The sequence below is a fragment of the Oryctolagus cuniculus genome, chromosome 21 (genome assembly GCF_051225735.1).
Source record: "Oryctolagus cuniculus isolate XC-2025 breed Fujian yellow rabbit chromosome 21, ASM5122573v1, whole genome shotgun sequence".
Lineage (NCBI taxonomy): Eukaryota > Metazoa > Chordata > Mammalia > Lagomorpha > Leporidae > Oryctolagus > Oryctolagus cuniculus.
In genome coordinates, this window is record NC_142887.1 from 20,212,571 (window position 1) to 20,234,191 (window position 21,621).

General features: G+C 58.7%; 2 protein-coding genes across 7 annotated transcripts in view; one reads left to right on the plus strand and one right to left on the minus strand.

Moving 5' to 3' along the window:
- BICDL1 (BICD family like cargo adaptor 1) overlaps positions 1 to 1,985 on the plus strand; it is a 109,025-nt gene extending 107,040 nt beyond the window's left edge. For 2 of the 4 annotated variants that reach the window (XM_008272310.5, XM_002719796.6), the window contains one exon: positions 608 to 1,985. In XM_008272310.5, coding sequence (XP_008270532.3) covers positions 608 to 769 — 162 coding nt within the window. In that variant the 3' untranslated portion in view covers positions 770 to 1,985. The remainder of the gene's footprint in view (positions 1 to 607) is intronic. The other 2 variants (XR_016227242.1, XM_051826604.3) reach the window with 2 other exon arrangements.
- A 1,102-nt stretch (positions 1,986 to 3,087) lies between these two features.
- Positions 3,088 to 21,621, minus strand: RAB35 (RAB35, member RAS oncogene family). Of its 3 annotated transcripts, none has more exons than XM_089323278.1 (6): positions 21,564 to 21,621; positions 14,167 to 14,217; positions 10,221 to 10,344; positions 6,315 to 6,439; positions 6,103 to 6,227; positions 3,088 to 4,582 (listed from the first exon to the last, which is right to left on the minus strand). In XM_089323278.1, the coding sequence occupies exons 1-6, from the start codon at positions 21,604 to 21,606 to the stop codon at positions 4,454 to 4,456; spliced, it is 597 nt and encodes a 198-aa protein (XP_089179404.1). In that variant the 5' UTR covers positions 21,607 to 21,621; the 3' UTR covers positions 3,088 to 4,453. The 3 variants fall into 3 exon arrangements, with proteins under 3 accessions (XP_089179404.1, XP_051682566.1, XP_051682567.1); XM_051826606.3 differs by lacking the exon at positions 21,564 to 21,621 and adding an exon at positions 20,539 to 20,693; XM_051826607.3 differs by lacking the exons at positions 6,103 to 6,227; positions 21,564 to 21,621 and adding an exon at positions 20,539 to 20,693 and having other exon boundaries at positions 3,105 to 4,582.

Below are 21,621 nucleotides of genomic sequence, written 5' to 3' on the forward strand. Positions count from 1 at the left end.
GCCAGACCACCCGACGACGCTGATGCTGGCCCTGCTGCAGGGGAGCCGCGCCACAGGTGGGGAGGGCAGCACCAGGGAGCCTGTCTCCTTGCCACAGGGCCTCTGCGGTCCAGCTAGACTAGTGGGAAGGGCTGGAGGTCACAGGAGGAGCCCCTGAGGCCAGGCCGCTGGGCTGGGGAGCGAAGGTCACTTGGGCACCTGTGGTGGTGGCAACCCAGGCAGGGCCACAGATGGCCCCAGAGGACACGGAGGCAGGCACAGAGGGCTGGTCCCAGGAGGCCGAGTGCCAGGGTGGGGACTGTACCATTACCTGGGCTTCGGGAGACCCCTATCTGAGCAGGCAGCCGAGAGGACGTGGGGGCAGGTGGGAGATGGCATTGGCAAGGAGAAGCCAGCCCAAGCCCTGAGGAGACGAGGTGTCGTGTGGACTGTGTGTGTCCTGGTGTCGCGCCCACATGCCCTGCTCTGTCGGCCAGGCAAGCCTCATCGTGGCCACTCACTCATCACTCCTCATCCTCATCTCATGTCCTTGAGATCCGCCACCTCCCTGCCTGTCCCAAGGCCACGTCAGGGCTCTGCTCAGCCCCGCGCTCTCCCCTCTCTGCAGGATGACATGCACAGGGTCATTGACCGGCAGCTGATGGACACGCACCTGAAGGAACGGGGCCGGCCTGCTGACGCCTTCTGCAGGGGCCACAGCACAGGTCGGGGGGACGACCCCGGCTCCATGGAAGGCAAACGGCTCTTCTCATTCTTCAGGAAAATCTAAGTTGAGAAGAGCTGGGCCCCTGAGGATGGACAGACTGGACGTGGCTGAGCAGGCGGCACAGCCAAGGGCCTCCTCTGTGTCCTGGGGCTCAGCTCATCTGTGCTGCGGTCTGATCAGTCCGGGAGAGCCTGCACTCTTTGGTCGAGGATGGAGACCAAGAGCAGGGGCCCTGCCATGGCCTCGGAAGGCTGCTCTCGACCCACGGACGGGCAGGAGCCCTGTCCTCACCTCCCGGCCAAGCCCAAGCCTGGGCTCCCCCAGATCCTGTTACTGAGTAGGGCTCAGACCACCTCCCAAAGCAGCTCCTTAGACAGGGCTGTGCTGCTCGGACCGGTGAATCGCGGCCCACGCCGCAGGCACCGCTGCCACCTGTCTTAGGTGGCAGGGAGCAGAACAGAGGGATGCCCTTCCCGGCATGCCTCAGGAGGTCTGCACCTCGAAGGCCTCAGCCTCCATTCCTGCCCAGGCCCTGACCCAGGGAGTCCAGTGGGGGAGGCGGCCCCTCACCCACGTGCATGCACCTCTGCAGGCAGGAGGCCACGCCTGAGGCCTCAGAGCCTAAGAGCTGGGGATACCTGGGCTCCGCTGAGGCCTTCCCGAGCCGCGGGGAGAAGGGCCCTGGCCACTGGCTCCCCTCCCCAGCTGCCTGCAGTGCAGCCTCACCCCGGTGCAGGGCCGGGCCAGCAGTGTGTGCCACAGGTCCTTGTTGGGCCAGGGCCAGGAGGGTCTTGGCCTCCCCACTGTAGCCTCCTACCCCTTCACGCCACTTCCTGGCGCAGCCGAGCAAGCCCAGGCCACAGGATGGTCCCAGAGGGATCTGTGGTCCGCCGCCCCACACCTCGAGGGCAGCGTTGGCACCACTGCTGGGTACCTCCTGACACTGCCCACCAGGCCTGGAGGGACCAGGCCTGTACCCTGCTGCTTCTGCTCCTCGCGCGGCAGCCACTCCACCTTCTCTGCACGGGCCCAGCTGCTCACCACTGAGTCGGTCTCCCTCCCTCCCGGGGAAAGCACAGCAGGGAAGAGCGGAAAGAATGTACCTATAGATATGTACATACCACAGTGCTGGGATTTTGTATGTAGCAACCGTGTAAATACATGTATGGATTTTATAATATACATATATAAATCTATAAAGGCATATTTTTAGATAAACAGCGCACCACTGCTTCTTTTGAAAATAGTCTGAATAAGAATAAAAAGAATTTCTACAGAGCTTCCTGCCTCAGTCACTGGATGTGGGAAGGGTTGTCTGGGCTCCAGCAGCTGTCAGAGCCCCCCCCCGGCTGCTATGGAGGCGGCAGTCACGGTCCCTGCCCCTTGGAGGCCACCCCCTCATGGAGTCTGCCAGGGTGGGTCACTGCACCCTCTCATCTGGCTCGGCCTCCGTGTCCAGCCTGGCCCTGGGCTCCTGGCCAGAGCTGCACTGCACTGAGGCAGCCCTCCCGCCCAGCACCACTTCCCAGGCCAGAGCAGGGCCCTAGAGCGTGGCAGAAACTTCCAGCCGGAAGCATTACTCGAGGCGAAGGCTTCTGCCGCACCCTCCGGCCTGTGGAGAATCAGCACAGGCCTTCCCCTGGCACCTGCCCGCGTGTGCTCCAGCCAGTGCCAGTGCGTCAGAATGAGGGGACACAGCCTCGACCACGTGTTCACGGAGAAAACGGACTTGGCTTCTGCACGTGGTCCAGGGCCTCCAGAGGCACCTGCGCCAAACTCAGGCCCAGAACAAGAGCTGGACACAATGGGCGGGAAGGAGCCAGGCCCGCCCAGGGCACAAGTGGAGGGAGAGCAAACAGACCCTGCAAGAAAATTTGGCAGCTTGAACCTTTATTTTTAGTATTTTTTTTAAAAAGCATAATTAGAAACTTTCAATACAGAAATAATCCTAGCAAACCATTTAAAAGTTGTATTGTTTGACATGAATTTCATAGCCGGTCCACCAGGACGTCGGTCCAGCCCCGAGTCCCCCACCCCCCCCATCCCGTTCATGCGTGTAACCCTCCGTGTGACAGGCACACTGTCATCCCACGCTCACCCCTGCCACCTGGGTCTGGGCGTCCAGTTCCCACAAGCTACATGGGTGTCGAGCCAGGGCTGGAGGCTCCCACGACCGCCTGTTGCTGCTTGACTCTGCTCAGAGGCCACCACAGGCCAACAGCCAGCTAGGACAGTCCTGAGCACAGGACCCCCACTTCTGATCCCAGCTCCCCTGAGCCAGACGCAGCACCCCGCACCCACCTTCCCAGGCCCGGCTCACCAACCCCAGCCTGCAGCACAGAACCCCCGTTTTTGGCAGTATGGACAAGTGGAGAAACAGGTGAGAAGAAACCCCCAGTTTTTATTGATTACAAACCCATCCACAGTGTTAACATGGAGAATCTGCAGCGTGATCTGCAATGTGATTGTCCAGTGAGGGCTTTGCCTGAAAATTGCCTAGGAAAGGAAATCTAATAAAACACATCATGGTGCTGAAATCAATTCTTCCCAGCGTACGTGATCCCTTTAGGGGAGAGGGGAGGGACAGAGGGGCAGTAGTCGGGGGCAGGTCACAATGGTTTTTCCTCCAGGGCACTGCCCTGTGCCACTCCTCCCCACCAGTGGAGATGGCCTCCCACCACCTTTGTGGTCGGACTGCTCTTGTCGGTGGTCGTGTCATCCCCCTGCTGTCCGGCAGCCCTGACACCACGGCCCCATGTCACAGTCTCCTGACACCAGTGGCAGCCCTCTCTTTCCCAAGAAACAGCCAAGAGCCCCACGGTGACAGGAAGCCATTTACTTTGTCTAAAAACCCTGGGCCAAAAATGCAGTGGCCACAACCTTTGCTGCTGTGCCAAATTTCAGGGACAGAAAATAATTGTGAGCAATTTAATTCACTTGATTTGGCTTCATTTTCTTTACCTGTTAAAGTAGTCTAATGCCCACTGTGCGCCCCATCTGCACACGCAGCCCTGCCTTCCTGCTGGGACGGAGACATGCTGGTATCGCTGAGAAGCTGGGCTCCCCTGGGTCTGTAGCTCAGAAGGGTCTAGGAGGCAGGACAAGAAACCTGTTGGCCAACAGCAGGACTGACTTCCTCTGTGAAAGCAGACGGCAGGGCCTCCGTCCAGGTCAGGCTGCCCCAGCTCCCAGAGCAGGTCTGGGGTCAGGATGGGTTGGCACAGGCCGCAGAGAACGGGGAAAGCCTGGAGGCCGGGGACAGAAGCTGACACCTGTAGGAGAGAATAAGCAACGTGGAGCCCACTCCACTGACCCAGGTTGGCCAAAGACGTGGCCAGAACGTGATGCTGTCCCCTCAGGAAGCTGCTGGCGGTAGGGTGGACGGGAGGGCAGCAGGAGGGTCTGTCGCAGCAGGCTGGCATTTAGGAGGCAGAAGCCAGAGCAGGACGAGGGTGTGCAGCTGGTTAACGCAATTTACACTATGTACAACGGGTTACTCGGTCCGCTCGGCTGGCAGCGTCCTCGCCAGGTCCAGGCGCCTTGGCTGGGGAGGAGGGCACCAGGAGGGAAGGGCGGGCTCGTCCAACGCCTTCTTGGCACTCAGGGAGGGGAGGAAGTGCCGATGGCGCCTCCCGGTACAAAAACGTGGAGAGAATTCTTTAAATAACGGCACGGAACTGAGACCGTCCGCCGAGGAGCCCCTCGGGCCTCGGGCTGGGGCCGCAGTGCAGTCTCTGCAGGCGGGCATTAGCAGCAGCGTTTCTTTCGTTTACTGTTCTTCGTGAGCTTCACCACGTCGTTCTGCTGCTGCTGCTGCTGTTTGGCCAGGTTGTCTTTCTTGGCTCGGAGGACCAGCTCTGTGATGCAGTTGAACATCTGTGCGGGAGACAGAGGCAGGGCCTCAGGCCTGGCGAGGACGCCTCCCTGCCTCCCGGGCCCGGCTCTGTCTGTACTTGTGAATTTTTGTACACGTACCAGTGGTCCCCGTCTTAATGACGGTTCCACTTAGAATTTTTCGGCCTGATAGTAGTGCAAAGGCAATATGCACTCCGTAGAAGCCATACTTGGAATTCTGGGTTTTGTCTCTTCCAGGGCTGGCCACATGGGCCCTGGGCAGTTCCACCTTCACGAGGGCAAAATGCACTTTGCAGTGAGCCGTGCTGCTCCGCACACCTAGCGTGTTCACTTAGGCATTCAGTGCAGTGCTGACTGCGGTCCTGGGACATCACCCCACCTAAGGCAGGGAGCACCTGTGTGTCCTCAGTGCCCTTTCTAGAAGGGGGTGGCGAGTTATTTTAAAGCGAAAAAGGAACAACATCAAAGCACCAGGAACTGTGCAGACTTGGGGAAGTCAACCTTGGGGATTTTCCTGCCTTTCTTTTAAGAGAACCCCTTCCGCTGGAATCTTCCAACAAGGCAAAGGTCTTTGGGGGAGACAGAGCCAGGGTGGGCTCAGCCTGCCACCCCATGGCATCTGAGGCCCAGAGGTCTGGCCTTTCCCAAACCACCTGATACCTTCCAATGCCAGGACCCAGGAGAACTACCTACAACCCACATCCCTGCATTCAGCCAGAGCAGCAGGTACGAAAAAGCTGAGCCGTGCGCTGTGTGCAAAGCACTTGCTACCACTCACCACAACCTGCAAGAAAGGGCTCCCACTGCCCCCAGTCCACAGCTCGGAGAGCTTACATCCTGGGTTTTGACCCTAGCCTGTCTCAGGAGCTTGGGTGGCCTGTGTCCCCCATGCAGTGGGGATCCCAACTTCTGGGGCCTCTCAACACCACACGCCAGGAGGCAGGGCTCCCCTTAAGACCAGTGAGTGGCAGCAGGCTGAGCCTGTGGCAAAGGTCTGGCTTCGCTCCCACAGGATCACAGCGGCTTTCCAGCAGGCCTGGAGGTGCGGAGGGGAAGCCGCCTCTGCTGGAGGGGGCCTGGGGGCCACAGGAAAGCAACCTCATCTCTGCAGGGAAACCAAGGCCACAGAGGATGCTACACAGGAAGGCGTGGCAATCCCGGGGACAAGGAGGCCCAGGAGATGGGGACTGGAGTGGGCTGTGCGTGGCTTTAGCATGGGAACAGTCTCACTCAGCCCCTCACAGGTGGGTGCTGTTCCATCCATTATTGACACACCTGGAGCCCCACCACCCCTACCTGAGACATGGGAGTAATTCCAGCCCACCTCGGGACTACTGAGACACACACTAAGACCTTGAAAAGGCCTGGCCCAGTACCTGACACACAGTAGGCACACCCTGAGCGGTGCTTACCGTGACGCTCTGTTGCTCACTTAGATGCCCCGAGCAGGCCAGGAGTGGGGAGGGGAGGGTTGTGTGGCAGAACAGGCTGGGTCAACCAGGAGGCATGCAGGCCCCGCCCAGGGCCTCAGCCAGACTCACCTCTTCCACGTTGACGTTCTCCTTGGCACTGGTCTCAAACAACTGGATCCCCATCTGCCCAGCAAATTTGTAGGCATCTTCTGTCTCCACCACCTTCCGCTCAGGGTCGTCATTCTTGTTGCCCACTTCAAGGCAAAAAGTGGTCAGCCCAGCCCTGCAGGAGCACCCCGGCCACCCATCTCACCATCCCCACTCATGGGGCCCGGCCTCACCTAGTATTCGGCACACATCGTCACAGTTCTGGTTGATTTCATGAAGCCACCGCTTGACGTTCACAAAGGACTCGGCACTGGTGACATCATAAACCACAATGACCCCGTGGGTCCCCCGGTAATACCTGGAGGGCGAGAGTGTGTCAGCTTCAGCCTGCATGAGCAGCCACTTCACCAGGTCTGTGTGTCTACAAACAGGTCCCTGTGGCTGGCGCCTGGGCAGCCACGGGCTCCTCACACCTGTGACCGGGGCCGACCCCTGCTGCTAGCGTGAAACCTCTCTGAAGCTGTTGCTGTTAGAATTCAGGCGATTTTTGTATTTGATGTCAGATCTTCCCTGTCCTCTCTGGACACTCAGGAACCACTGCCTTCTCAAGGCTGACTTAGAGAGATGCCTTTCCAAGAAGTCCTGGCCAAGTGTGCACCTGCGGCAGCCGGGCACTTCCAGCTGTGCCATCCTCCAAGTGCACAGAGCCCGGCCCAGCAGGGTGCGGAAGGAGGAGGAGCCACACATTCCTCCTCAGCCCCTGCGTCCCGGGAGCTCGGATGAAGGGCGTCAGGCCCAGGATGAAGAAGAGGACCAGGGCCACCTGTTCCTTTGCGACAGCCAGAGACCAGAAAGCACTGCTGCCGCCAACACCACGTAACTACCCTGTGCTGTCCCTCAGAGCGGTTCCCTAAAGCTGCCAGAACCACGGATGCAAACCAGGAGGGCACAGGTGGCCACCTGCCTGCCCTGAGCACCTCCCAGCTTCTGAGGCGATCAGTCCCTGCCCGGAGCCCAGTGCAGAGGCCGAGACGGGAACTGAGTGAGGGTGGGACTGCCAGGCAGTGGGTACAGCTCCATTCTCATCCGTGCCCTTCAGCTCTCTGGCACACGCTTCACATCCAAGGCCCGACCAAGGCCCAAGATCAGCCCTGGTTCCATCCCCAAAAGGCTGTGGACCATGGCCGCATTCCTGTGTCCACCTCACCAGCCCCCGTTCCCTCGTCACTACAACAGGGAACCTTGCACTTAACCCTTGGGGCAGCTGGAAGGAAAAAGGGGGACGAAGTGCCTGCAAGGCAGTGTGGGTGTGCTCGTCACCAAGGTTCCCTCAGTCTGCACTCCCAGACAGGTAAGAAGGAGGCAACCCCAAAGGCTGCAGCAAGCAGAGAGCCTCGCTGTGCCCGGGGGTCAGCCCCACCCCCACCCTGCCCTGGCTATCTCCACCCTCCCCAGGTGCTGGGTTCTGCCCACAGCTTTGCTCCAGAGCTACGGTGCACCTTGGCTTTGGGAGAGCCAGCACAGTGGAACTGTCTTGCTGTGGCTCCAGCCCCAAGACAGCAGGGCTGCCGCCGGTGTGGGGCGCAGACGACTGGGGTGGGAGGGGTGCAGCGGGAGTAGTGCAAGTGCCTCACCCGCTCCTTTGCTGACAGCTGGCTGTGGGCATCACTTCTGCTGTATCTGGAGCAAAGAATGAGCCTGGGGACGCAGTCAGGGGCTTGGAGCAGTGGCTCGGAAGGCGGAGGCGCTGCAGGACCCCATTCCCATCCCCACCAGGAATCACTATCACTTGCTGAACTCTGCTCTGGGCTGGGCACCGTGCCGAGCGCTCTAGCCTCCGCTTACTAACCGGGCTAGGACCGTGCTGAGCGCTCTAGCCACCGCTTACTAACCGGGCTAGGACCGTGCCGAGCGCTCTAGCCACTACTTACTAAGTGCTGACAAGCTGGACTCCAGGGCCAGGGGCTTCCCTCCCTCCTGACTCCACCCCGGCCAGCAAACCTCGGCTGCTGAGAGCGAGCTGGGAGGGGGACGGCAGCCCGTGAGGCTCACAGCAGCAGTTTCATTTTCTCTTTTGAATGCCCCGAGTCTGCCGCACCCCGACTGACCTGCCGTGCAAACCGCTGACCTCCCCAGGGCGCCTCTCTTCACCAGCCACCACCACAGGGCACCGAGCTCCCTCCTGCCTCATGGGGGCCACAGCCAGGGACCCTGGGAGACAGCCAACCCTCAGCTTCCATAGACAGCAGGCCGAGCAGCCAGGGGCACCCTGGAAAAATACGTTTTGCCTCAGGCAGCTGAGTAACTCCTCCAAGTCTCCCCAGTAGAATGGGGAGCTGGCCCAGCCTCTGCCCTGCCCGTCCCACCCGGCAGCTGACTTCAGGCAGCAGAGGAGGGGCTGTGGCTCCAGCTGCTGAAAGGGCTCAGGCACCCCAGGGTCCGCGGCCCAGCCCGAAGCATTCCTCAGGGCCACAGGGCTAACTGTGTCTGCCACGCTGAGTCCCCCATCTGGTCTGCACCCTGCTGGGAAGCACTGACAGAGGCCATATGCCCCGATGCCAGGGTGTGGGGGCAGCAGGGAGCAGGGCTGGGCTCTGGGTCAAGGCCTGTGCTTTGGCATCACACAGCCCTCAGTTCCAGTCCTGCCTAATCCACCAGGTTCTGGCCCTCTGCCCTCTCTGGACCTGTGTTCTTGTCCACAGAATGCAGAGGAGCCCAGGACTCCTAATCAGGATTAAATGAAACCAAGCAGGTGAGGTCCTTAGCCCAGAGGAAGGACACAGTGAGGTCAGTGTCCAGACCTGCAGACCCCAAGCCCACTACAGGAGGTCTTGCCCTGCTCTGGCCCAGCTGCCCCAGGCTCCCTGAAGCTCTCAATGTCAAGTCCATCCCGGGGAGCCTGGCCCCATGGTCATCCTCAGTCCTCACTGGCAGCTGCTGAGACACACAGTGGGCCCAGAGCCGACCACGGCGTGCATGCACAGATTCCTGCTAGTGCGGCCCACGGCTGACCACTCCCTCTGCCAGCAGCCCCACTCTCCCGGCCACCACTGCAGGGGTCACCCCTCACGTTCCTCCCTGTGCCCACGCTGGAGGGAGGAAGCAGACCTTCCTCATCTTCCCAGATCCACTCCCAGAGACGTGCTCTGGGGTCAGGCCAGACACCAGCACTGCTCTGCACACTCCATGGTGTGGAGCCCGGGCCCTGCCGTCACGGGACAGACCACTCCCTCAGCAGTGCCCTCAGCAGAGGTGGGGATAACAGCGCCGAGCACACTGGGTTCTCACCCAAGTCACCAGGACAAGCCCCGTAAGACCCCTAGCACAGCACATGACAGGCAGGGACATCCAAGCAAACCCTAAAGATAAACCAAGCACAGAGAGGTTAGGCAACTTGCCCAAGGTCCAGAATTTTAAGTTCCAAACCGCCTTCAAAGCCTGCTCTTTCCCAAAATGTATTCTATTGACAGCACAATAACCAAGAGCCCTGCACAAGACTCCAGCCCAGAGCCAGAGTCGGGTCATCCCCTGTGTGCAGCTAGGACCCACGGAGGGGCTGCAGGAGTAAAGCGGTCCACATGCGGAGGACAGATTTCCCACACAACAGCTTTGGGGAAGTAGAGGGAGGGCCTCCCACCAGCTTCCCTGGCCTCCCAAGAGACAGCCACCTGCAAGGAGGGCGAGTGACAGGAGCCTGCCTGCGAGGCCCCGCCCCAGCTGTCAGCATGACACCTGCTAAGAGTAAGTGCCGCTGACTAAGTGTGTGCTTGGGCAGGGTGCAGCACAAGCAGCTGGTGTGGCAGACGCTCACTGTCGCCATCTTATGGTAAATGAAGCGCCAGTCCGAGGGTGAGCTGACTGCCCGAGGCAGGGTGCAGTCTGTCCAGCCACTCCAGAACCAGGGCGCTCGGCCACTGCCCGCCCACAGCAGCAGAAACAGCTTGTCCCCGCCTCCTCCCGCATCTTCAGGAAGAGGAAAGGCACAGGCAAACGCCACCCACTGGGGCTAGCAGCGAGCACTTCCCGCCAGCCCTGGGACCCAGCCCGTGACATCCCTACCACCACCACACACAAGTCACTCAGCGGTGTACACACGGCCGTGGTGGGGTCTCAGGTGGGAGCAGGCGCAGCCGGCTTACGTGGATGTGATGGTGCGGAAGCGCTCCTGGCCTGCCGTGTCCCAGATCTGCAGCTTCACTTTCTCTCCATTGATCTCCACCGTACGAATCTTGAAGTCCACTCCAATCGTGGTGATGTAGCTGCCTGCACACACATGTCCATCAGTAGGGCCCAGCACGGATCCCCATGCCACGGGGCAGATCCTCAGGCTCTGAGACGCTGCCCCACAACCACTGGGTCCCTGGGACACAGCCCTGACCAAGGAAGACAATCTGTTGGAGCTTACGACAGAGCCACAAGGGAGGGCAAAGGCAACACACAGGATACAATGAAACCAAACATTATGTTACAGAGTAACAAATGCTACAAAGGAAATGACAGGGGACCAGCTGGGGTCAGACCCATGAGACATTCCTATTCTGTTCAAAATTGTAACTGACCCACTACATTAACTTCCTAACACACCAACAGGCCATGACCTGCAGTCTGAAAAACTGTTCCAGGCAGAGGAGACAGGAGCACAAACAGCAGCGGAGGAGATGGTTCACGTGAGGTCAAGCACAGTGGGAGGCAGGTAGAGGGGCCGTGGCCAGATCTCCGGGCCTCTGGGACATTTTCAAGAACTCGGACTTTCTCTTGTGTGGGCTGGGAAGGTGTTAAAGGGTTTTAATCAGGTGCATGAGCTGCGTTTTCAACAGCTCTCAGGCCATCTGGGTAGAAGAGGACTAGTGTCTAGGGGCCGGCCCTGGGGCAAAGTGGATATAAAGCTGCCGCCTGTAGTGCTAGCATCCCATGTGGGTGCCAGTTCGAATCTAGGCTGTTCCACTTCTGATCCAGCTCTCTGCTATGACCTGAGAAAGCAACAGAAAATGGCCTAAGTCCTTAGGCCCCTGCAACCGCGTGGGAGACCTGGAAAAAGCTCTTGACGTCAGATTGGCACAGCTCCAGCCGTTGCGGCCATCTGGGGAGCGAACCAGTGGATGGAAGACCTCGCTCTCTGCCTCTCTGTAACTCTGCCTTTCAAATAAACAAATGCTTAAGGGGGGAGGGGGACGGTGTGTCTGGCTGGTGTGACCAGCTCCAACTTTGTGTGAATGAACAATGGAACACGGTACAGGAGACAGGACACCCGGGAAATGAAAGTGACAGGCAGCAAGTGCACAGGGAAGGTCAAAGATGAGGGTGAGGCGGAGAGCAAGGCAGACTTGAGAGAGGAAGTCACGTTTCTGCCTAGCTTGAGAGAAAGGGAAGGATTCGAAGACTGAGCTTAGCTGAGGGTGTATGGTGCAGATGGAACATGGCTGCTCCACCTCATGGACCAAAAGCAGCAAACAAGACTTGGCTTGCTCCAGCCAACTGATGAACTGCAACCACCCAACAAGGCACGCCCATGGACAGCAGGCCGCACCTGACCGTGTATCAGACCACGATGAGGCCAGTGAAGCATATACAAGCAGCAAGCAAAGCAGCCTGATGAGACTCTCGGAGCAGACTCTCCTGAGAGCGGCAGAGCCAGAGCTCTTCCCCAGACCCCTGGGCTGACCAGCCACACTCAGGCCTTCCCGCGAGAGCCCCCCAGCCAGCCCTGTGCTCGCCCAACTCGGAGACTTCACTTCACCCATCAAGACTTGTGTTTTCCCTGCGGCTCGGGGCACTAGCTGTGAGGACTTGGAACAAGTCCACCCTCTGTGGCTAAGACATGTCACGAGGAGCACCGGACGTACTTTGGGTACCTGGGATGGTCGGTTTACCCAGTGTGCTGTGTGCTGTGTGAACTAGAGTGTGTTATTCCCCTACTGCATAATAAAAACCCTTATTGGAACCAACACCACCTTGGTGCTGTTACTACACTTGCAACAGAGGGACAGACCCCGCACAGGCAGGGCAGAGGCCAAGGCACATCCAGAGGATAAGCCAGCTCCTGGTGCTCCTCTGGACCTGGGTGACACCAACGAGGGAACTCAGAATAGATGAGTGAGCAGCAGGCAAGCGAAGCAAAGAATAACTAAACCAGCAGCCTGAGGAAGGAAGCTGAAAGGGGAGCTGGAACCAGGTGATGAACACCAGTGGTTCTCACTGGGGGTGGTTGTGTCCCCAGAGGATCCCGGGCAGAGCCTGAACCCCCTCTCGGTTGTTATCACTGGGGGTTTGTGGGCAGAGGGCAGGGCTGCTGCTCAGCCTCACAACAGAGTGGCAGGACCCAAAGTGTCCCGGGTGAGAGGCCTCGCTGTCCACTCAGCTCAGGTGAGAGGGAGCCCCCGCCAGAGTGTGAACGAGGGGCTTCTTCAAGTTCATGGGAAGCGTACCTTATGTTTTAGTACAATTTTTCCATGAACTTTTCCAAAGAAAAGATGCATCCAGGTCTCAGGTATAGGACAGGTAGGGGCTGCCTGATGCTTCTGCCCAGAGCCAACAATGAACTAAGATACTGGGAGCAGACGTGGAGAGGAGAGAGACAGCAAGGGAGCCCCACGCATTGAAAGCTGACTGGCTGGGACAAAAAGGGACATTTTGGAGAACAAGAAGGTTTTCAGCTTCATCTGTTATCAGTCTCAAACATGACGACAGCCACGGCTGACACTGACGGAGAGATTACTTCGTCCCAGGCATTATGGCAAGTAGCCTCACAATAACCCAGCTCAAGGTCACACAGAGGCCAATTCCATCCAGCACCAGCGGTGGTGCAGGGCCATGGCTGTGGGAAGCAAGGGGCAAAAGCCACCAAGACAGCCCTGTCATCACTTCTAAGGGCAGCTCGCCCCAGCACAGCCCAGGACACCTACTCTGTCCTGCATCAGAGAGTCCAGCAAAGCCTCCAAACCAACCTGACATGCAGTGATCAGGGAAAGACAAATTTAAATAAGACAAGACTTGCACATCAGCTCAGCAAAAAGGAAGACAACCTCTGAAACCTAGCATTGATCAGAGTCACAGGGGGCTCTCACGGCCCTGTTGGCAGAATGTGCGTTAAATTACTGCAGCTGCTCGCCAAGGAAAGCTGGCAGTGCCCGGGACAATGCTATATGCACACTGTGAGACCAAGTCACCCTGCTTCTACAGAGGTGTGCACAGGAATACGCTGGCACTGTATCTCAGGTAATATCACATCAGTTAATAAACAGAAGCAATTGGAAACCACGCACAGTCCACAGCACTCTCAATGAGTTATGGTCCGTGTATGCACAGCACAGGGGCCGGGTCAAGGCACAGCCAGTTAAACCACTGCCTTTGATGCCTGTATCCTATATTGGAGCTCAAGTCCTGGCTGCTCCACTTCTAATCATACTCCCCGCAATGCACCTGAGAAGGCAGCAGAGGACAGACCAAGTGTTTGGGCCTCTACACCCACGTGGGAAACCTGGATGGAGTCCCTTGCTTTAGCCCGGCCCAGCCCCAGCTGTTGCAGTCATTTGGGGAGTAAACCAGCAAATAGAAGATCTCTCCCTCTCTCTGTCACTCTGCCTTTCAAATAAATAAATCTTTTAAAAGAAAAAACATGCACAGTACAGAAAACTTCACAACTACCGCAGAGGAGAGTGAGCCGTACACAGCAGGGAAGAGTGCTCCTCGGTACGCGGAGGGGCAGGCGAGCGTGCAGGCTCAGAAGTGGCACGGGGACACGCCACACTGAACAGAGCTGCACAGCAGCCAGGCGGCTGCAGGGACAACTCTCACTCCTCACCTTGTGGAAACCCGACACAGGCACATACTATTTTGTTTTTTTAAAATGTTAGGCACAAGAAGGCCTGAGTGGGAAAATGATGGCCAGCCAAGGGTCTTTCTGAACAAGATGGATTCAGACCACAGAGGCTTCTGACCTCAGCAGCCGTCCCCACTGTCCCCTCTTCTGGCAGCCAGAATGAGCCAGTTCTCTCATTCACCCACAACAAGGCAAGTGTGCTCTGGTGCGAGGGAAGGGGATTTCAGACCCGAAACATCCCAGCAGCACCCCAGGGGAAGACTCACCTGAGAAAGTGTTGTCTGCAAAACGCAACAGTAAACTGCTCTTGCCCACACCTGCAAGAGAGAGCCCAGAGGTGAGGGGGCGGTGGGCCTCTCCCCTAGCCCCAGTCCCTGCTCGGGAGCTTCTGCCCAAGCTCTAACCCAAGGAGTTCAGCAGGAGCCAGCTCCCTTCTCAAGGCCACTTTCTACCTCCCCAACCAGTCACACACCAAAAACATCTCCCCCACTCCATCCTGGCCTTTGCCTTCATCCTCACGTGGGACAATCTGCTCCTGGGAGAGATGAGATAGGAATTCATGCCCATGGCCTGTGCCGATGCAAGCAGGACAAAGGCCAACCAAATGAGACAACACCCTAAGTTTGTCCAAGCACAGTCCCTGGAAAACTGCACATCAGTATGCAGCTTCAGTGCACAAAGAGTTTGAAACGAGTAAGATCATCATGGCTGTTCTGCAGGGGAGGGAACTGAGGCCCCCACAGCTAGATGAGCTGTCTCAGGCCAGTAGGGTGTAGACTCTGCCTTACACCCGTCAAGCCAACAGCCCACATGCTCAGACCACTGCAAAACGCAGCTCCTCCGGCTGCTTATCCCTCGTAAGGCTCACGTCCCCTTCACTTCAACACATGGCAGCTTCCACCCACCAAGTGTGCCTGTCCTGTGTCCTCCTATCCCATCCTGACCCCAGCCACCCGAGGTCAGCCGGGTCAGCTAATCACAGAAAAAAAGAATCAGCACATATCAAGCCCTGTCTGGGTGGTGGAGACTGTGATGCTCCTGATTCCAACTGTATCTCGTGTGTGTGTGTGTGTGTGTGTGCACGCGCACACACTCATGCATGCACAGTGCACACATGTGTGCTGGATATCTTTTTTTGTTTGTTTAAATGTTTACTTATTTGAGAGACAACAGCCAGAGCTCCCATCTACTAGTTCATTCCCCCAAATGCTTGTAGTATCTGGGACAGGGCTAGGCTGAAGCTGGGGGCCAGGAATGCAATCCCGGTCTCCCACACAGGTGCCAGAAACCCAGTCATTGGAGCCATCACCCGCTGCTTCCCATGGGCTGTATTGGCAGGATTTGTAGTCAGGAGCTGAAGCCAGAAATCAAACTCCGGCACTCTGAAACGTGACGCTGGCATCCCTAGTGGCATCTTAGCCACCAGGCGAACTACTCACTCCTAAAGTTTTTATTTTTAACTGATTCAGAAAAACCATACTTTTTTTTTTTTTTTTTTTTTTTACAGGATCCAACTACATCTTTAAGGTGAGAAAGCCTGGCGGGTGCGGGGGCAGGGTGTGGTACAGTGGGTTAAACCACCATGTGCAATGCCAGCATCTCGTATGAACGCTGGTTTCAGTCCCCACTGCTCCACTTTCAATCCAGCTCCCTGCTAACACACCTGGGAAAGTAACAGATGATGGCCCAAGTGCTTGGGACACTGCCACCCATGTGGGAGATGGGGATGGAGTTCTAAGCACCTGGCTTCAGCCTGGCCCATGAACTAGCAGAAAGAAGACCCCTCTCTCTCTCTCTCTTTTCTCTCTTCCCACCCCCAACTCTTCTTTTCAAATGAAGAAATGTATTTAAAAGAGAGAGAAAGCTGAGGCTCTGAGCAGCTGACCTAAAGACCTCTACAGGAAGTGGTGGGGCTGACACTCGAACCCAGGGCTGAGCCCTAAAGTGCCTCCTCTCTTGACCTACTGCAGGGGAGCAGTACTTGTTTCAGGAAGAGGAAAAAAATTGACTCCTGGAGCTCCTACTTCTCACTGCTGTTAGACTTAATGAAAATACCATCAAGGCTACAGGGAGCTCCTAACCCAGAGTTCCTGACAACCTGCAAGTCCATGTACAATTAGAAGGCAGGTGCATATTGGTGGGGGAGAAGCCCAAAGCTTCTATCCGATTCTCAAAGAGGTCTCCGCCCCCATCCCCCAAGTAGCCAGCTGCAAACCACTGCGGCAGAGTAAGCAACCCTGACATCCTCTCTGGGAAATCCTCACACAGGGTCTCCTCTGGGGACGTCTCCCGGTGAGCGAGCTGTTCGGGGACGCCTGCGAGAACATGCTTCAGTGCACACACCTGACCCCACCTTTCCAAAGGCAGGCTGGGGGCAAGGCTTTCCTAAGCAGATAGGTACAGCAGCGCCCACAGCACCTGGTGCTCAGCCCCCAAGGCCTGCAGAGCTTTTGCTCAGGGCCACTTCCTCATTGCTCCGCCATGAGGCTTCCTGCTAAACCCAAGGAGAGCCCAAGTCCTAGGCTGGGCCCTACACAGTGCCCTGCCCCAAGCCAACACCCTGTTGGCCCTGCCGGCTCCTCTGCTTCCTCCTAGAGCCTTCTGGGTCCAGCTTACTCAGCTAAAAGCTTACAGCTGGGCCACTAGGCTTGGCGTTCCTCTAACACGGAGACCTTGCCTCACTCACCCGATGCATTCAGTGCTCGAAGCCTGGTCCAGCACTTACTAGGTGCCAACAAAACACTGCTTAATGAATCTAAAACTAAACAATGAATGACTAATGAGTTCACAACTGCACAGACGCCAATCTCACTGACAGCTATAACACTACTAGGGCAGCACTGATAGAAACTAAAGCAGTGGTGTTCAGGGGCCAGTGCTGCGGCATAGCAGGTAAAGCAGTGGTGTTCAAATTTTGGGGATCAGCGGGCACAGAATCCCTTTATAAAATAAAAGTGTACCCAAATCTCATATATCTAACTAATACAAGGGGGACGTGCTGGGGCCAGCACTGTGGCGTACAAGGTTAAGTGTCCACCTGCGGCACCAGCATCCCATATGGGCATGGGTTCAGGTCCCAGCTGCTCTGCTTCTGATCTAGCTCCCTGCTAATAAGCCTGGGAAAGCAGCAGAGGATGGCCCAAGTGCTTGGGACCCTGCACTCACATGGATACCCAGATGGAGTTCTTGGCTCCTAGCTTCAGTCTGGCTCATCTCAGGCTGTTGCAGCCATTTAGGGAGTGCACCAGTGAATAGAAGATCTCTCCTCTCTCTCTCTCTCTCTCTCAAATAAATAAATAAATCTTTAAAATGGGGGCGGGGGAGGTGCTCCATGAAGTAACACAACAGCATCCCCTTCATTTAGGCCCAGGCTTCTCTGTAGGGCAGCTGAAAACCACTAGGCTGGGGCTGGTACTGCTGAGCAGCAGGTCAAAGTGGCAGTGGGTCCCTGCCACTCACGTGGGAGACCCAGGTGGCGTTCCAGACTCCTGGCTTCATGTTGGCCCAACCCCTGCTGTTGTGGGCATTTGGGGAGTGAACCAGCAGGTGAAGATATCTCCCTCTCTTTTTTTAAAGATTTATTTTAAGTCAGAATCAGAGAGACTTATTCACTCCCCAGTGGCTGCAATGGGCTAGGCTGAAGCCAGGAGCCAGGAGCTTCTTCCATGTCTCCCCAGTGGGTACAGGGGCCCAAGCACCTGGGCAATCCTCCGCTGCTTTTCCAGGCGCATTAGCAGGGAGCTGGAGCAGCCACGACTCGAACCATCGCCCATATGGGATGCCAGAGCTGCAGAAGGCAGCATTACCCCTACGCCACAGGCCAGCCCTACTCTCTGCCTTTCAAACAAATAAGACTTTGATTTTGCTCTCCCTTCAAGAGGAACACACTACGCCCTACCAAGCAATGCCACCTCCTAACTATCCCTATCACTTAGCCCACAGCACTGGTCTAAGGGAGGAAGCGCAGGGTACCAGTCTACCTTTCCCACAGCCACACTCAGTAGGAAACCCAACCAATCCAGCTCCATCAGCTTCTACCCTGCTAGAAGCACAGCCCTGGTGGCCCCGATGCCTCTCGGCAGCCAGAAGACAACACTCTCGGTCATGCCCAAGCTCCCCTTGCCCACTCCTCATGGCTTCGGTTACAGCCGGTGGAAGGCCCTCAGATCCTTCCCAACTCTAATCCCGCCTCGGCACCACCTCACTGGGTAACCTCAGAGGAGCCACGCCCCCTCTGAACCAAAGCTTACTGAAACACAGAGTGAAGGCTTTAACCAGATTCCACCAGCCACCCTAGTCTCCAGATTCCAAAAATGTGGATGGCCACCCCCACCGGTGCAGAGCCAATGCTGTTCCCAACCCCAGCCGATGTCAGCAGGGCCTAAGAGAAGGGGTAGAACCTCGGCAGAAAGGAGACCACCAGGGCTGAGGGACACCCCGGGAGGCAGGCAGGATGTGCAGAGTGGGACGCAGAAGTAACACTCATTGAGAGCCCACTGTGTGCCAGCCCTGACGCCAGCCGCTGTCATATACATCAGCACAGACGCACTCCCCACTTGGCCGCCGCCAAGCTGTGCGATTCGGGGCAAGCCAGCCACCTCCTCTGAGCCTTGGTTTCCTCGTCTCACACCACTCCGGCGATGGTGGGAGTCAGAGGAGGCAGACACACAGCAGCCCAGTCCGGGGGAACACAGGATGTCGGGCTCCGTGCTCAGAGGCCAAAGCTCAGCCTCAACTCCCAGGGCTCCCATCTTCCAGTCTCCTAAGTGCTCAGCCTTGAGTGTCAGCTCACTGTCAGGAGAAAGCAAACAGCAAAGCATCTGTCTCCTCTCCACAACCCAGGCCTGCACGCCCAGACTGAGCCAGCAGCCGGACCACATAAATCTCAACCCAATGAGTCTTCACCCACACCTGACTGCTGAGTGAAAAATCAATACACCAAGCAAAATGCACGGTGCGCAAGCAGCCCCGAACCGTCCCCCAGGGCCTCCAGGGGAGGACAGCCAAGAGGCTGCATCTTCTGGCTGAGTTTACGCTTTTCATTTTCATTTTTGGATATCAAAGCACAAGCCTGAGACATCATGGAGAGAGATAAAGACCCCTGACTTGAACTCCAAAAGGAGATGAATCAGTCTGGTGCCAGACCCTCGGAACCAAGACCAGGGCTAAAAGCAAACCTGTACGCCAGGAGGCGAAGGCCACCTCCAGGATCAGCCTGCACAGCTCGCCGCTCTCCTTTCGTCCAAGTCACCGTCGCCAGTCCCCAGTTCGAGCTCCTTCCCCGGCCACAGTTACTCTCCCAACTCCCTGGCCAGTCCCTAACTTTGCAACTCACTCCATCAGCAACCCTGAGAACCTCAGCCCCCCTCCCCTGATCCAAACCACCAACCACACCCCAGGGCAGCTTCACAAAACCATCCCCTCCTCTGACCCCGCTGTGACACTGCACCAACCCTCCTGTACCCTGGGTCCCACAACCTGTTTGCTTTGGTCTCCTCTCTCCTTAACAACCCACCGACTCACTACCAGCCTGGCCTCTGCCTCCCGTCACGTGATCAGCGCTGGAAATGCCGCGCACTCCCAAGCCACCTGCCCAGACATCATGTAATCCAGAACCTCAGCTGCGCTCCCATAAACCTCCCGGGGCCGGCTTCCCTGACCTCGTGGTCACCCCATAAACCTGCCCGCCTGCCTCGCTCCAAACACTTCTAAAACCCTCCCCGGGAACCAGTCTTTTCTAAGGACACATACTATTCATTCATTCATTCATTCATTCAACAAAGACGCATCAAGCACTCACTGGGTGCCATGCACGGACCAGACAGGAGCCCGCAGGGTGTGTGTGTGTGTGTGTGTGGCCGGAGGCCCACACATCCCCAACGGCCCTGCGAATGCTGATGTCTGCTGTGCACCAGGCATCCCTCCCAACAGCTCACTGAACACGCGCATGGGCCACAAGAGGCGGATTCTACGATTATTCCAGCTTACAGATGAGGAAACCGAGCCGGGCAGACAGGACAACCGGGCAGGACTGTGCCAGGCCCTGAGCAAAGGGCTCTCCTCCGGCCTTACCTCATCTGCACCCCCAGCGATCCCGGGAACAGCCCCATTCTACAGAGGAACAAACTGAGTCTCCCAAAGGCTGCTGCTAAGAATCCCGACGGCGAAGTCGCCGGGAGCTTTACCCCTCGCTTGCCGCCAGCTCCCGCGCAGGGCACTCTTCCCTCTGTCTCATCCAGGACTCACACCACCCAGCAGCGCAAGTCCGACGAGGGAACCGCGGCTCGGGAGGGTGAAGCAACTTGCCCAAGGTCACGGAGCGAGGCGGCTGGGAGTCCCAGGACTCGAACCAGGGTCTCCACAACTCCGGAGATCGCGCGACTCGACCAAGGTCACACGTGAGGCAGGGGCGGGCGCCGGCGAGTGGACCCGGCGCGCTCGGCCCCTCCGCTCCGCCGCTCGGCGCCCCCACCTCTCCCGGCGCGGCCCGGAGCCCCTCGGCGCGCCCCCCCACCCCGGGACCCACGGTCGCCGGCCAGCCCCGCCCCGCGCGGGCCGGCGCCTCCCCGCCCGCCCCGAGGCCCCCGCGGGCCGCGCCCGGCAGGGCCCGCGCCGCCTCCGGCCGCTGCGGCCCTCACCGCTGTCGCCGATGATGAGCAGCTTGAAGAGGTGGTCGTAGTCCCGGGCCATGGCGGGCGGGGGCGGTGCGCGCGGGCGGGCGGGGTCGGTCCTGGCCTCGCAAACCGCAGCTCCCTCCGGGCTGCTCCGGCAGCGGCGGATCCACTTCCCGAACAAACAGCCGGAACTGACAGAAACACCTCCCTCCGCTCCCCCTCCTCCTCCTCCTCCTCCTCAGCAGCCGCCGCCGGTGCCACCGCCTCTCTCCTTCCCGCCCCGCCCCGCCACTGCGCAGGCGCGGCGCCTAGCGCCGCCTCTGCGCAGCCGCAACCCCGGCCAGCCGCGCCCTCGCCGCGCACGCGCACGCGCGCCGCGCAGGCGCCCTGGCAGAGTCCCCGGGGGCGCGGACCCGCGTTCCTCGCGTGTTCTCGTGGAACGCCGGCGCCGCCACGGCCGCCGCCCCCCGCGGTGCTGGGGGCTTGCGAAGAGGAGCGGCGGGCGTGGAGCCCTAACTGAAAGAAGCCTTGGGTGCCGGAGAAGACCGGCCGTGGGCGTTCGCGCTCCCTCATCTTCCACACCTGCGTGCGCTGCAGAGAGGAAATGACAGGCAGGCGGTGGCCGGGGGCGGGGCCCACGCGAGCTGCCGGCCTCTCGAGCCCGGGGCTCGCGGGTGGAAGGACAGCCGGGCGGCGGTGGACGACGGGCACCCCGCCCCCTTCTGCGGTCCGGCTCGCGCTCCCGCCCGGTGCGGCGCGCCAGGTGGCCGCCGGCTGATGCTCGCCCGGGCCGGAGCCGCCGTTAGCGGGGCAGCCCTCGCCCTGCGACCCCTCGGAGCCCCAGCTGCCTTTTTGTAAGGCGGGGAGCGTTGGCTTCAGACTCGGAGTCCCGCCCAGCTTGAGCCGGCGCCAGCGGGATGCGTGGCCCGGGGCGGAAGCCGCGCGCGGAGATGGCTCCTAGCGCGCGTCTCGCGGCGGCCAGGGCGGTGCGCCCGCCGCCATCCTGGTCGTCAGCACCAGGCTGCTCCAGTGTCACAGCGAGCCCGCACCTGCCTTGTCCCCTCCATTAAAGTCTGGTGCTCCCGCTGCCATCTTCGGAGAAGTGCG